Genomic DNA, 15,318 nt, shown 5'->3' with positions numbered 1-15,318 from the left:
TTTATTACTGTTAAAATGCCCTTTATGTATCGCTTTTATTGTCTTACATTTGGCCTGAACTTTCAGTATTAAAATACGTAGTTATGTTTAAAACTAAGACAATCCAAAGAAAGAAAATGTAAAAAAAATATTTTGGTAACACTTTATAATAACGTCCAGTTGTAAGTCATTTATAAGTGATTAGTTAATGATAAATTAATCATTTACAAAACATTCATAAGCGATTAATAAGTGATATGCTAACAATGTGTATGTTTTGTTAATTCATTTACAAGTAATTAGTTAATGATGAAATAATCATTTACAAAACATGACTATGCATTCATAAATGATTAATAAGTGATATGTTAATATTTTATTTATGTTTTGTAGATTAAGATATAAATCATTTACAAGTGACTAGATGATGATGAACTAATCATTTACAAAACATGACTATACATTCACAAATGATTATTAAGTAATGTGCTAACGATTAACAAATCTGTCATAAGTTATCTTAAAAAAAATAGCATATCATGAAATGATCAAACAGATCCTTAGTGGTTAATAAGTTACTAGTTAATATATTATTAATCACTTATAAACCATTCAGATGTCAACATCGCACTATTATCTCAATAAACATTTGTTAATCATGAACAAATGATGATTAAACCATTAGTAAATTATCAGTATGTAATTCATGTATGTGTAACAAAAGGTCCACTGAAGGGCAAGTTTAAGAACCCAAGTGCAGCTTTATTCCAAAAGTAATCCAAAATACAAACATAATCCAAACAGAGACTTACAAGTGATGAGTAGTTTACACTTCAGATTAGGGGATGCAGAAAGTGTTGTAAATGATTTATTCATGCATTTACACAACAGGTTTTGAATACGTTGTAGTGTGTACTGCAATGTAAAGGCTGACTGCTGAGGGTGTAGACAGATGTCTTTTCTGACACACATGGAGTATTTTAACGCTGTGCACTTAAGTGGAGGGTAAAACCGGTTCACATTATCACTGGATGCCACACACTCTACACAGAACACAAGTCTGTGCTGATGAGAGAAAGGGTTTAACAACCCACTGGAATCCCCTGACTGTACATCATTTACACGTTTATTCACTTGAGAGCAAATAATTTATTATTCTTTAAAAACAAAACAAAAAAAAGTTTCAGCATAATTACATTTTTGTGCTTTTTAACAGACCAGCTTACAACTTTAACGAAACATACATAAATTATATACCGATCATTTACTAATGGTTTGGTCATCATTTGTTCATGATTAACAAATGTTTATTGAGATAATAGTGATAATAATGTTGACATGTTTGATTTATAAGTGATTAATAATACATTAACTAGTAACTTATTAATCATTTACTAAGGATCTGTCTGATTATTTCATGATATGCTATTTTTTTTAAGATAAATTACGACAGATTTGTAAATCGTTAATCATTTGTGAACGTATAGTCATGTTTTGTAAATGATTAGTTCATCATTATCTAATCACTTGTAAATGAAAATTGGATTTCTGTTTCTGAACTGCTCAGGGCCAACGAGGGACTATCACAACTATCACAACACAGAAAAACAGTCGTGGATCGTCCAGGAAACAACACAGATTATTAAGATTCAAGGGTATGTAAACTTTTGAACGGGGTCATTTATTATAAATTCAGTTATTATTTTGTCTTGTGGATAATATATAAACATCTGTTATGTGAAATAGCTTATTCAGGAGAGTACTAAATAAAAATAACATGCAAATTTCATGATCCCTATATATATATATATATATATATATATATATATATATATATATATATATATATATATATATATATATAATATTTATTTATTTGTTTTTTATTTTTTTAAATTAAAACCTCAAACAACCAATCAAATATAAAAGCAAAACAGTAAGAATAATAAATTCATCGAGCACAATATTGGCCTATTCAAATCCACTTTTAAATATAAATATATTATATCAGGTTCTGTTTCATTAATTCTTTAATTCTTTCATGTTTGGTCACCAAATCCAAGAAAAATACCTTCTTCTAAAGTACTTTTCAAAAAACAATGATCTAAAGTTATGTATGGCTATATTAAGGCTTATTTTGTCAACTTTTAGAAAGATGTCGGACTCTGAGACCATTGAACTGGCATGTCTTGGGCGGCCTTTTCAATTAGGAATGCTTTATGACTGCCGAAGAGATCGCCTCATTCCAGGTAAAAAACATTTCCAAGATTTCAATTAGCTTAAATTATACGTATAACTAAACATGACATGCTGTGCCAATGTTACTGATTCTTCTGTCATGACAAAATAAACAAAAAATACTCATAGTCAAAGTTTAGGCATTTAGATCATTAGTTTGTGATGCAAAATAATCATATGACAAGGACCATTTATATTAGTTTTGCATTTTATTTATGTTAATATTATGAAAATATATTATTATTATTACTTAAAATATTACTATCATATTCAGTGTTTCCCACAGGATTCCCACGTAAGAAAATTTTGTACATTTTAAAGTTAAATTCATCTATGTGGTGCACTTTGAGAGTTCAAAATTAAGAACTCCAACACAGGTTCAGTGTGCAAACTTAAAGAAAAAAGCTGGTGAATTGACTTGCACTTGAGGTTTAAAGGGGGACTTAATCCTCTTTTTAGTTGTGATATAGTGTCAAACAAATTAGAATATAATGATAATAATAATAATGTTATATTATTATTCCTATGACAGTAATAGCCATACAGTATATTGGAAAACAATTACACTGTAAAATAAATGAAAATTAATATTTCACAGGTATATTATTTTACCTTATTCTACAGTAGGGAAATTACAATACTTTTGTCCTAATTTCTACACGTGCAAGCAGGGCCTAAAACTAACTTTTTGCCACATCTGCCATTTTAATCACGATACAAACTAAATTTTCTGGTGACTTGAGAAAATCTACCAGCCACAAATATTTTTCCTGGCCATTAAACTGTGGAAAATATTCCACAGTTTAATTTTTAACACATTTAATAATAAAACATATATATATATATATATATATATATATATATATATATATATATATATATATATATATATATATATATATACACATATATACACACATATATATATATATATATATATATATATATATATATATTTATTTTATTTTTATTTTTACAGTTTAACATATATAATAATAATAATAATAATAAAAAGCCATTTGAAATTAGAACCAACCACTGCATTTTAATCACGATACAAACAATGATGCTACATGTAGATGTAGCATGAGCAGTTTAAAAAAAAATTATTTAAATTTGATTGTATCATGTCAACATTTGAAGCAAAAACAGAATTGACTGACTTCAGATTTGTGAAATTATGCTAAAACCTGCATAAAACAAAACAAAAGCAGCAGACTCTCTGACACTTCACTCTCTGACAGCAGGTGGCGCTCATGGAAGAGCAGTGATAAGAGGGGAAAAAATGCATTCGAAACTTCTCTTAAGTCAGTTCCCTTCAGAAATAGATTAATATAAACCCCCTCCGCAATATTTATATTGTTCATCCAATTAACAGTGAGCTTGCTCTGCTTGTACAATATTTTCTTTGTTCGCGTCTGTTAATTTTTGTCCTTGCTTGCAAGAGATAAACCTATGAACTTTTATTTTGGCGGAAACTGTAGTTGACCTTTTATTTTGGCAGAAAACTCCAGCTTCTGTGAAAAGATGTTTACAAACGCGTTTCATTTCAAATCTAGCGAAATACTGTCAACTATGGAGTCAATTTAATGCCGCATATATATGCAAAAGAAAATGAAGTATTGCAAGAAGAAAAAAGTTTTGCAAACAAAAATAAAGAATTGCAAAATATAAATAAAACAGAGAAAAAGCAATGATTTTGCAATACATATTTTCCATGGCCATATCTACTAATTTATTTGCAATGCAGCTTTTATTTTGCGTTTCAGTCATGTTTGAGCTTGCGATACCGTTTTCCCTTTGAGCTTCACGTTTCTGCGCGTCTCACTTTGTGGCGCTGTTTTGCCATGGGGGTGGAGTCAGGGGACGGGGGCGTGTCCAACAGGCCTGGGAGTGGAAGTGACGTCATCGGCCCGAGACGCAGATCACAGCTGATCCAGGCACCGTCATTGAGCAGAGGCATGCGGGTGGATCGTTTCCTTTTATTCACTAGCTTTAAAACATGCATGTTTTCATTTTATTAACAAATGTATATGTGTATTAGCAGCGTTTGCTCAAGTTAAAGAAGTTGTTAATATGAACATCTGCTGTTTATTTCTCTCAAGGTGTGCACACTTTTATAGCATTAAAATGTGTATTGTTTCATTTGGTTAACTAAATGTGCATTAATAGTGCTTGTTTAAAATCTCTTAACCTGTGCACAGCGCTCTTTGTTTACATTAGTTCAGAGTTACTGCTAGTTTTAATGTAAAAGAATGCAATTAACTTCATAAACTATACATCGTTAAAAAGGTCTAAGACTCAAGCTTCATATCCATCTCGACTTCGTTTTTCATTTTTTTTTTTTGACCATTAAAATGTTGAAAATTATGCTGATGTGAAAACAATGCGTAACTGGTGCCCGTTGCGTTCTCAGATGCGCGCTAAACTCACAGAACATTCAAAAACAGACTTCACTGTGAAAGGAGCCGCTCTGAGATGCTGAAAACACCGGGAGCTGATCGCGTGCGCAAAGTGCGTGCTTGGCTTTTAAACACGCAGCGCAAACAGGCTTGATGAAGAGATAAAGCCATATTACACGTAGTTCGTTTGACGGACACTTTGCGAAAGCAATGACATGAAACACAACGTTAAAGTCAAAGACGTTTTATGTTATAATGAAGAGTATAAATACAGGTGCATCTCAATAAATTAGAATGTCGTGGAAAAGTTCATTTATTTCAGTAATTCAATTAAAATTGCGAAACTCGTGTATTAAATAAATTCAATGCACACAGACTGAAGTAGTTTAAGTCTTTGGTTCTTTTAATTGTGATGATTTTGGCTCACATTTAACAAAAACCCACCAATTCACTATTTCAACAAATTAGAATACTTCATAAGACCAATAAAAAAAACATTTTTAGTGAATTGTTGGCCTTCTGGAAAGTATGTTCATTTACTGTATATGTACTCAATACTTGGTAGGGGCTCCTTTTGCTTTAATTACTGCCTCAGTTCGGCGTGGCATGGAGGTGATCAGTTTGTGGCACTGCTGAGGTGGTATGGAAGCCCAGGTTTCTTTGACAGTGGCCTTCAGCTCATCTGCATTTTTTGGTCTCTTGTTTCTCATTTTCCTCTCGACAATACCCCATAGATTCTCTATGGGGTTCAGGTCTGGTGAGTTTGCTGGCCAGTCAAGCACACCAACACCACGGTCATTTAACCAACTTTTGGTGCTTTTGGCAGTGTGGGCAGGTGCCAAATCCTGCTGGAAAATGAAATCAGCATCTTCAAAAAGCTGGTCAGCAGAAGGAAGCATGAAGACTCTAGGACCTTGGTTTCCAAATGAAATACAAATCTTGCTTTCATCTGAAAAGAGGACTTTGGACCACTGGGCTACAGTCCAGTTCTTCTTCTCCTTAGCCCAGGTAAGACACCTCTGACGTTGTCTGTGGTTCAGGAGAGGCTTAACAAGAGGAATACGACAACTGTAGCCAAATTCCTTGACACGTCTGTGTGTGGTGGCTCTTGATGCCTTGACCCCAGCCTCAGTCCATTCCTTGTAAAGTTCACCCAAATTCTTGAATTGATTTTGCTTGACAATCCTCATAAGGCTGCGGTTCTCTCGGTTGGTTGTGCATCTTTTTCTTCCACACTTTTTCCTTCCACTCAACTTTCTGTTAACATGCTTGGATACAGCACTCTGTAAACAGCCAGCTTCTTTGGCAATGAATGTTTGTGGCTTACCCTCCTTGTGAAGGGTGTCAATGATTGTCTTCTGGACAGCTGTCAGATCAGCAGTCTTCCCCATGATTGTGTAGCCTAGTGAACCAAACTGAGAGACCATTTTGAAGGCTGATTAGGTGATTGGCATGTCACCATATTCAAATTTTTTTTTTTTAAATGTGAGCCAAAATCATCACAATTAAAAGAACCAAAGACATAAACTACTTCAGTCTGTGTGCATTGAATTTATTTAATACACGAGTTTCACAATTTGAGTTGAATTACTGAAATAAATGAACTTTTCCACAACATTCTAATTTATTGAGATGCACCTGTATATTTTCGGTTTATTATGAAACTGTGGCGGAACAGATTAGACTGTGGCGAGCCGCCACAGACTAGCTAATGAATGGGAAACACTGATCATATTATTATATTCTCTGGTACACTGGGATAAATATCCAGGACACTACGGGATCTGGGTAACGGAACATTCACATAGGGCGTCAGAATTAACGCTTCCCATTTACTTTGAATGAGTGATGTCATGCGTTGCTGAACTGAATTGTGAATCATTTGCTTCACGCCACTGGCATTGCTTGCAGCAGAAGTTTTCAACTTTTCAAGCGCCAACACAGGCGTCAGCCAATCAGATCGCCTTATGCAAATACCCTAGTGCAGATGCTAGCCAATTGCGTTCATACTCGCCCTCCATCAAGCATTGATGCTGATGGCCCGTGTGAATGTACCGTAACTGAAGTGGCCACTATATGCTTGCTAGGAATTATTTAATACTGGTATCACGGACTCACTCTCTGGCTGTCATTTTCCGATGATTGTTTTGTACACTGTAATTGATTATTAATAATTGATTGATTGTAAAAGATAACTAACAAACTGGTAAGATTTTAAAAGAGTTTCATCTTAAATCAATGTCATTTTTCGCAATAATTATTTATGTGGTGAAATGCCGTGAAATAAGTGTTATGACTGTACCGTATCCCAAATGTTAGTCTAGTTTGAACTTGCCCGCTTGCTAGCAACTGCTTTCTTAACTTTGCTTTCAAATATTTAATTTACACAGCAGTTCTTGGTCCCACTTTATATTAGGTGGCCTTAATTGATATGTAATTACATTTAAATTAATCATTTGATACAATGCACTTATTGTGTACATACATTTTTTAACATTGTACTTATATTTAAAAAATACCTGCATGTAATTACACCTGTAATTAATTTCTGTAATATATTTATAATTACACTGTTGACCCATCCCTTACATCTTAACCCACCCTTAAACCTACCCATACCACCAAACCTGTATTCCACCTCACTAGAAGCAAAAGTGTTTTGAAATACAATATGAACACAATAAGTACATTGTACTTATTTTTTTGATGTAAGTACATAGTAGTTAAGGCCATCTAATACGAAGTGTGACCCAGTTCTTTCTGGTCCTCGAATCTGATTGACTGAGAGGTCTTTCCAAGCATAAGATATTCAGCCAATATCACCACGGGAACCACTTCACCATTTGAATCACTCCGCTTGCAGCACTTTAGCATTTCTCACAGTGAGTGTCATGGTGGATGCCCAAAGTCCACTAAAATCTTAAAAATAATACTGTTGTTGTGTCATGGAATGCACTTTTAAGAGTTTTTTAGGTGAGAATGTAGTGGTTTAGACTTCAAATATGCGGTTTATAATAAAGATAATGCCTGTTTGAAAATTTGCTTCAATGTTTTCGGAGATGTGAGCTCCAGGGCATCAGTGGCCATTCAGCGCTCATGAACCCGCCAAGAGCAGCCTTACCTCTGCCAGCTCTTCTTGAATTTGCCGCTGGCTCTGATGTCTCTAGTGGTTAAACGAGAGATATAAATGTCTGTGTAAACCGGAAGATGTTGCAGACTTTATTTCAGTATAGTGACATATTTCCAACTAAAACAGAATATTCAATAGAGGGCGGGGTTTCATTTTTGCACTCCATCTCTTACTCGCAGCAAACTAACAGTTGGAGGGGTGTGGTTAAGGATATCTCAATATTAGCAATGGGTGCTAACAAAATTAATACTGTACATTTTGACTTCATGCAGACTTTAAGCTTTTGTACTTTTGAATTGCTTAGAAAGTTTTAATTAACATTTTGTCAGAACCTCTACATGCTATTTTGTTTAGTTGTCTGTTCATAGGAGAATCACCTCTATTTGAAAAAAAAAAATCGTGACTCAATGTATCCAGAATTTATCCCCCTACCCCCACCCCCACCACCTTTTTAATATAAATAAGCACCATTCAAGCTGTGATATCAAACAGGACCACAGGGAGACGCCAAAAGACCACTAAACCTGCTGTCTTACATGCTACTATACGGATCCATTCAGAATAACTAGACCAGCACAACACCTTCAGTCACTATCCAGTATAACAATCATGCTTTTAAACTAAATACACGCTGAAAATAATAATTTGCTGACATCTGGACTCGATTCTCCACAATCTCTGATGAAATCGGTTGGGTTTTCTTTGTATTAAAGCTGTTTGGAACTTACTGTTTGAACGCATTCGTTTACTGGATCCTTGGACTAAAAAGTTTACAGGAGTTTACCAGTTTTTAAGCTACTGTTTTCATTCTAATGTACTGATTCAAATTAGTAATCAATAATCCACTATTATTTTACCACTCTACGCACCTCCCCTGACACGCATGAACAGGCATCCTTTCTGAGGTCGGGGATGGAGTGGGAGCAATCATCAAACATAATTCAAAGGAAGCCGGCGCCACGGTCCTGACCGCATCGCTGTCTTTACTGGGTATTTTAGGGAATATTTGTATTTTTATTTTTTAACATGCGATTGGATTAGCTATTCATGTAGTGGACTGTCATGATTTTGCCTAATGCAGGACACTAATGAATGATGCACATCAGAGGGAATTTAGCAGTGGGTATACGCAGCCGACTGATAAAGTATACGCTGTATACCTGCGTATACCCTCCACTACACCACCAGTTTATATCTAACAATCGCTTAGCTCATATCACATCAAAATGTGCAAATTATTATTATTGTTGTACTTTGTTCTCAAATTGGTAATGTTAACAACATCAGCATTGCGTGACTGTGTATATAGTGCGTATTAGCGTGTAGATTTCAATTTCTGTACAGTCAATCTCTAATTGTCATACCATTTGAATTTCATATTAAAGGGGTCATTGGGTGCCCATTTTCCACAAGTTGATATGATTCTTTAGGGTCTTAATGAAAAGTCTAACATACTTTTGTTAAAATTTCTCAATGATAGTGTACAGGGCCGTCCTTTGGGCGGTGCAACTGGTGTGGTTATTAGGTTAAATCCACAACCTAATAAAAGTAAACAATTATGTCTAAAAACAACTAGGGAATTCACAAGCCTCTCTATAGAGTCCTATACAGGCAACTAGTGGTTACACCATGAAATTACATGTTTTTTCTTTGCTTACACCAGGAGGTGCTAATCTGCATTCAGAATTGGATTTTAAAGGCCTAGTGTCTATTTTCATCTGAAATACTGCATAAATTAAAAAACAAAACAAAATTGTACTATTTTCAATGGGACAAATTGATCATTATTATTACATAAATATTAATAAGTACCATAAAATTCTCTCAAAATACAAAAAAATAAATTAAATATTTATACAAAAATATATTAGATTGATTTTACTGTAGAAAAAAAAAAAACATTTCAGGTGTCCGGTCACTTTTGACAGTGAAGACCATGAGTGTGACTCCCAAATGAGAAGCGCACAAGGGTTAAATATGAAACCAAAACATCATTCATTCAACCGATTTGTTCAAATGCCTGATTCATTCAGAAATGAGGCAAGTGACTAGGTGCGATTCAACTGACAGGGTACCTACACAGTGTTCAGTGCTCCCTAGTCCCTAAGCATGGGATATCCGTTGAAGTGGACTTCGCTGACAATAATCGCTCATTTAGAACTGCCCTGGAACGTCATCAAACAAAGGCAACGACAGGGTCACGCAGATTATGATATAATATAAATAAATATTGTAATTAATTTTAATTTCAATACATGTAAACTACATACACAATTGTATATCTAATAAATATAGTCAAATTTTATATGTTTAGACTATTAACAGATTGTAGTGGTCTTATTTCTTGCGCTTTCTTTCCCACACGCAGCCTCATAATTATCTCTCCTGAGGTAAATAAAGTCAAATAAAAAAGACAGAGCCTCAGCTGTTTCTCGCCGGTTTTACTTAGTCTCACCTATTCATACAATACAATATGCAAATGTAATATTAATTGCCATAACCATTCATAAATACTCTAGTTTGTATAGTAACAACAGCATTTATTGCCACCCCTCCATTGTAGAGCCTTTAAAAAACTCTTTCAACGACTCTGCTCCATTGTTAGTTCGAAATGGTGACGCGGTGAGCAATGACAGTTGGGTGATTTTCCCTCTCCGCTTCCTGTGAAGTGATGTATCAGTGTTACCTTATTCCCTATGCCATTTGCAGTGCCCTTCAAACTGAACATGTTTGCTCCCTTCGGATTGGAATCTCTAATTGACCCTTCAACAAAGACCAACCCCCCGTTAGTTAGGTTTGCTATTTCCAACAAGCCATGCCGCTCTCGCGCCACACATCATGTTCTCATGCAGTGAAAAATACATTGCAGAGCAAAGAGGAGACATGCTGACAGACAAGATAGATCAGGTTACTTTTGGTATGAAGCAAAGTCTCAGCTTTCAAATTTTATCTTTTTTTTTTTAAGAAATTCAAAGAATAAATACAGTTTTGTGGCTCTTTAATGTGTCGTGACAGAATGCGGTAGGTAATCACAGCATGCCGATATACAGCCATATCTCATGGCTACGAGTGTGATATTTAGTATTTACAACAGTTCAACTTTTGTTTATACAACAGCCCTCTTTTGTGCAGAACTACTTACTTCCGCCACGGATTCAAATCTCAGTTTGACAGTTTAACAGCAGAGCCCAAGCCTCCGTCACTAATTCAAAAATGTCACTTTAGAACTAGTAACGAAGGAACAATGAAGGGCTTTTCACACTTGAAATTGTTAACCCTGGGTCATCCTAAACCCCAGATAAACGGAATCCTGGGTTATTTGTAATCATGTTTCACACTGCTCATACTAGACTGGGGTTAACTGTTAATCCTGGGTATTCATTAACGGACGTTTCACACTGTACGTTCCTAAACCCCAGGTTAACGTTCTTATTTGCATATTTGCGGTGTCACTGTCACTGGCTTTTCCCAAGTCTTGCCAGTTATTAAAAAAAAAAGTTAGGTCTTTAGTTGTTTTAAGACAAACCTCCTCATCACTCCAGTTCACACGCTTTCCGTCTTTTGACATTTCTTACTTTTCTCTGACCGGCTGCTGTTTACACGACGCAAGTTTCATGTTACTGACGTGACATGAGCCTCGCTGGCTGCTCAATTTTTGATTGGCTGTCTGTTGCCAAGCGTCCAGCAGCAACAAGCAAACACTGCTCCGTTTCACACTCAACAAACTTAGCACCGCAATGCGGGGTTAACACAGCAAATGCGGTGCTAACCCTGCTCCGGAGCAGGGTTTCATAACCCCGGGGTTAAAAGCGGTGTATAGAACGGCTATAACCCGGGGTTAAGCGCAGTGTGAAAAGCCCTTGAGTTGCTTTATTAAAAGCTTATTGTATTACTGTATTAAAAGCTGTATATTATGTAGAGTATTTTGAGAGAGATTGACAGAGAGATTGACTGAGGGAGTGTGATTGCCTGCATCTGATACAGCATTCATTCTTCAGCTCAATCTCATATTCACAATAAAACACGTACTATCCTTTCATCTGTTAAGGGGATTTCAGATGACAATGCTGCTTGGTGCATTTGTTGGCTGCTTCTTACAAGCTGTTGTTGAAAGTAAATATAACTTTCTTGATTACAACAGCATTTCAGTCTCTTTCAATATAAAAGTCTTTACTGCTGACTCATTAAAACAGTCTCTTGTCGTCATCTAATAGCGGAACAATGTAACTAAACTCACCATCACAAAAACACACACACTGTTTCCCAATACTAAATACTGTTATTAAATACTATTATTTATATAAAACATTGTTTATTGAATAATAATATTTAATAAACAACAACAATAGCCATCATAAAAATTGCTAGGCAATACAGTCAAAAGTACAAAGGCAGAGCTCTGATATACAGCATTGAAGTTACATAAAATATAACATGATGAGATTTTACCCTCAGCCAAAACTATTTGCTCTGGAACAAATAATAGAGTAATGAGACCAAAAGACTACCCGTGATATTTACCCAAAACAAATTATATCTCATGTTAACCACTATACGGACATCAGAGCCAGTGGCAAATTCCAGAAGATCTGGCGGAGGCGAGGCTGCTCTTGGCATGTTCATGAGCGCTGCGGCCTCTGATGCCCTGGAGCTCACATCTCTGAAAACTTTGAAGCAAATTTTTAAATAGATGTTATCTTCATTAACAAACCACATATTGAAGACTAAATAAGTACATTCTTGCCTAAAAAAACTCTTAGAACTAAATTCTGTAACACAAAACAGTAAAATCATAGTGTATTTGAGAGTCCAATGACACTCGCTGTGAGAAATACAAGCGGAGTGATACAAACGGTGAAATGGTTGGGGTTCTGTTATCACAAAACAGATATATATATATAATGTTTTTTTATTATTATTATTTTTTTTTTTTTCAAGGAATAACCCTTTGGGATGCTGAGATGCTGCAGAAGAATATTAATGTACGACCACAGCCAAACACTGACTTCAAAATCATTGCCACAGATTCAAGTGAAGACAAAGTCAGTGCTCTAAATGTCACTGCATCTCTTGAAGCCAGCTTTCTGAGTGGATTAGTCAGTGTGAAAGGATCAGCAGACTATTTAAATGACAAGAAGTCATCGAAACGTCAGTCTCGAGTCACCTTACAGTATCATACAACCTCGCGCTTTGAGCAGTTGACTATGGAGCATCTTGGAGCAGGGAACGTAAAGCACTGCAATATATTTCAGGAGGGCTCAGCCACACATGTTGTTACGGCTCTACTGTATGGAGCTCAAGCATTCTTTATTTTTGATCGTGAGGTTTCATCCAATGAAAACCATCAAAATATACAAGGTGAACTCCAAGCATCAATCAAAAAGATACCTATGATATCAGTAGAGGGCCAGGCATCTTTGAAAATGAATGAAATGGAGCAAGAGAAAATTGACAAGTTCAGCTGCACTTTCATGGGGATTTTGCTCTGGAAAACAATCCGGTCTCCTATGTTGATGCCATCAAGGTGTACTCAGAGCTACCAAAACTGTTGGGAGAACATGGAGAGAATGCAGTGCCCATGACCGCATGGCTTTACCCTCTGAAAAAACTAGATTCAGCAGCCGCTCAGTTAGTCAGGGAGATCAGTGTTAGCCTAATACGACGAGTCCAACGAATCATGGATGAACTGCATAACTGTGACATTCAGTGTCAAGATCTGATGAGGGACAGTATTGCAATTCAATTCCCTGAAATCACAGCTAAGATCAGAAAATGTAAAAACCTCTGTTCAGATTATAAAATTGTTTTTCAGAAACATCTCTGCAGGGTTCTTCCATCCATAAGGGGTGGAGGTAAAGAAGAACAGGAGCTTATTGATGCCCTGAATGACAAAGAAAGATCCCCATTTCAGGGGCTCTGGTAACCAAGTATCTAAATGAGCGAGAGCGAGAGATGAATGTTGTTAGATCGTACCTCGACATCATGAAAGATGTTCCTGTTCTTTCATCCAGCAACGAATTGGACAAAGTTGTCTTGAAAGCATCCAATAACTATGTGATAGCTTTTGCACTCACCTCCTTAAATGAAAAGGAACTGTACCTTTCAGACTTGGAGAATTACCTGAAGGCACAATCTTGTAACAATGGAGAGCAAATAAGTTATGATCAAAACTCCTCAAAGAAGACAGATAAATGGTTTTCATCAGGAGATGCAACTGTATTGACCAGGGAAACCATACAGGCCTTTCTAGATTTTAAAGAAGCCAATAAAGGAAGAACGAACATTGAATTTTGCATTGCATCAATCCCAGATGAACTCAGCACTGCCTCTTCAATTCATGTTTATGAAAGAGGGAGACTCATCAGCTCACAGTATGAGCTTCCCTCAAAACCACCAACGCCAGTTTTCTTGAGTGCTGAGCATGACTGCATACATCTGCAAATCAAACCTCCTGACCGCGGTGTTAGCTGTGTGGACTCGTACTGTATTTCATATCAGTCTGCACAAAGCTCTGAATGGACAGAGATGTATACTGATGGGGTTTCTGATCAGGTCACTGTCAAGCAGTTAAAACCACAGAAAGAGTATTGTTTTACCTGCAAGGCTGTGTGTCGTCCAGGAGTAAGTCTGACAAGTGACACAACATCATTCTTCAGGACTCGTCCATGTGCTCCTCCTGGAGCACCTACAGTAAAACAAGCAGAATCTGAGTCTGCAACTGTAGTCTGGGATGTTCCTACATCTGTGGGTGAGGATGTTCTGGTCACAGGATACGTGTTGGAGTTCAGAGAATGCACAAAGGATCAGGAAAATGAAAAGCCTTGGAAGTCTGTGAAATCTACAAACAGGGAGTGCACTCTTCAGGGACTGAAACAAGACACAATTTACACAGTCAGAGTTTTTGCAAGCTGTGGAAATGATGGAATGAGTCTCCCCAGTCCTGAAACTGTGTTTTCGGCCAGTTTTAAGGGTAAAGAAACAAATAAGGATGGGAGTGCTTTGTTCTTGAATCAATCTTCACGAATAAAAAGGGGTAATCCATCAATCCATTCACTGATACTACACCAAAAAATGGCAGAGAATGTAAGTTTTAATCAGTATGTTTTCGGAAGAAAAGTGGAGGATGCGAAAAACAAAGTAATTCTTCTTTTGGGATCAACAGGTGCAGGAAAAACCACGCTCATCAATGTGATGGCCAATTACATACTGGGCGTAAAGTGGCAGGATGCATATCGCTTCAAACTAATCAATGAAGTGACCAATCGCACACAAGCCGAGAGTCAGACATCTATCGTCTCATCTTTTGAGCTGTACAATCAGCCTGGCTTTCAAATTCCCTACTCCCTCACAATTGTAGACACACCAGGATTTGGTGACAAGAGGAATCGCACATGATAAACTGATCACAGAGCAGATCAAAAGCTTTCTTTGTAGCCCTTTGGGAATTGATCACATTGATGCCGTCTGCTTTGTTGTCCAGGCCTCTCTTGCCCGCCTGAGTGCCAACCAGAGGTATATCTTTGACTCAGTCTTGTCAATTTTTGGCAAAGACATCGCAGAGAACATCAT

General features: G+C 36.3%; 2 protein-coding genes across 2 annotated transcripts; both read left to right on the top strand.

Annotated features, from left to right (window-relative positions):
• The first annotated feature begins 1,383 nt into the window (after nucleotides 1-1,383).
• LOC131529210 (stonustoxin subunit alpha-like) lies at nucleotides 1,384-13,674 on the top strand. Its single transcript, XM_058758821.1, is given in 4 exon segments — nucleotides 1,384-1,634; nucleotides 2,131-2,228; nucleotides 12,688-13,212; nucleotides 13,215-13,674. Coding segments are annotated over 4 exon segments (1,203 nt in total). The 5' UTR covers nucleotides 1,384-1,512; the 3' UTR covers nucleotides 13,673-13,674.
• Nucleotides 13,675-13,701: 27 nt separating this feature from the next.
• On the top strand, nucleotides 13,702-15,024 carry LOC131529219 (titin-like). The gene is made up of 2 exons (XM_058758833.1): nucleotides 13,702-14,832; nucleotides 14,912-15,024. Exons 1-2 carry the CDS (start codon nucleotides 13,702-13,704, stop codon nucleotides 14,939-14,941), a joined length of 1,161 nt encoding a protein of 386 aa, XP_058614816.1. The 3' UTR covers nucleotides 14,942-15,024.
• The last annotated feature ends 294 nt before the right edge of the window (nucleotides 15,025-15,318 follow it).

The sequence above is a fragment of the Onychostoma macrolepis genome, chromosome 02, assembly GCF_012432095.1.
Source record: "Onychostoma macrolepis isolate SWU-2019 chromosome 02, ASM1243209v1, whole genome shotgun sequence".
NCBI lineage: Eukaryota > Metazoa > Chordata > Actinopteri > Cypriniformes > Cyprinidae > Onychostoma > Onychostoma macrolepis.
This window is presented reverse-complemented; position numbering and strand designations above follow the sequence as displayed.

Excerpts from the sequence above, each read along its gene's own strand:
- LOC131529219 (XM_058758833.1), top strand. The coding sequence starts at position 13,702 with ATGAATGTTGTTAGATCGTACCTCGACATCATGAAAGATGTTCCTGTT. Across the intron at positions 14,833-14,911 it reads ACCAAAAAATGGCAGAGAAT|GTGCAGGAAAAACCACGCTC; the intron begins GTAAGTTTTAAT and ends TGGGATCAACAG.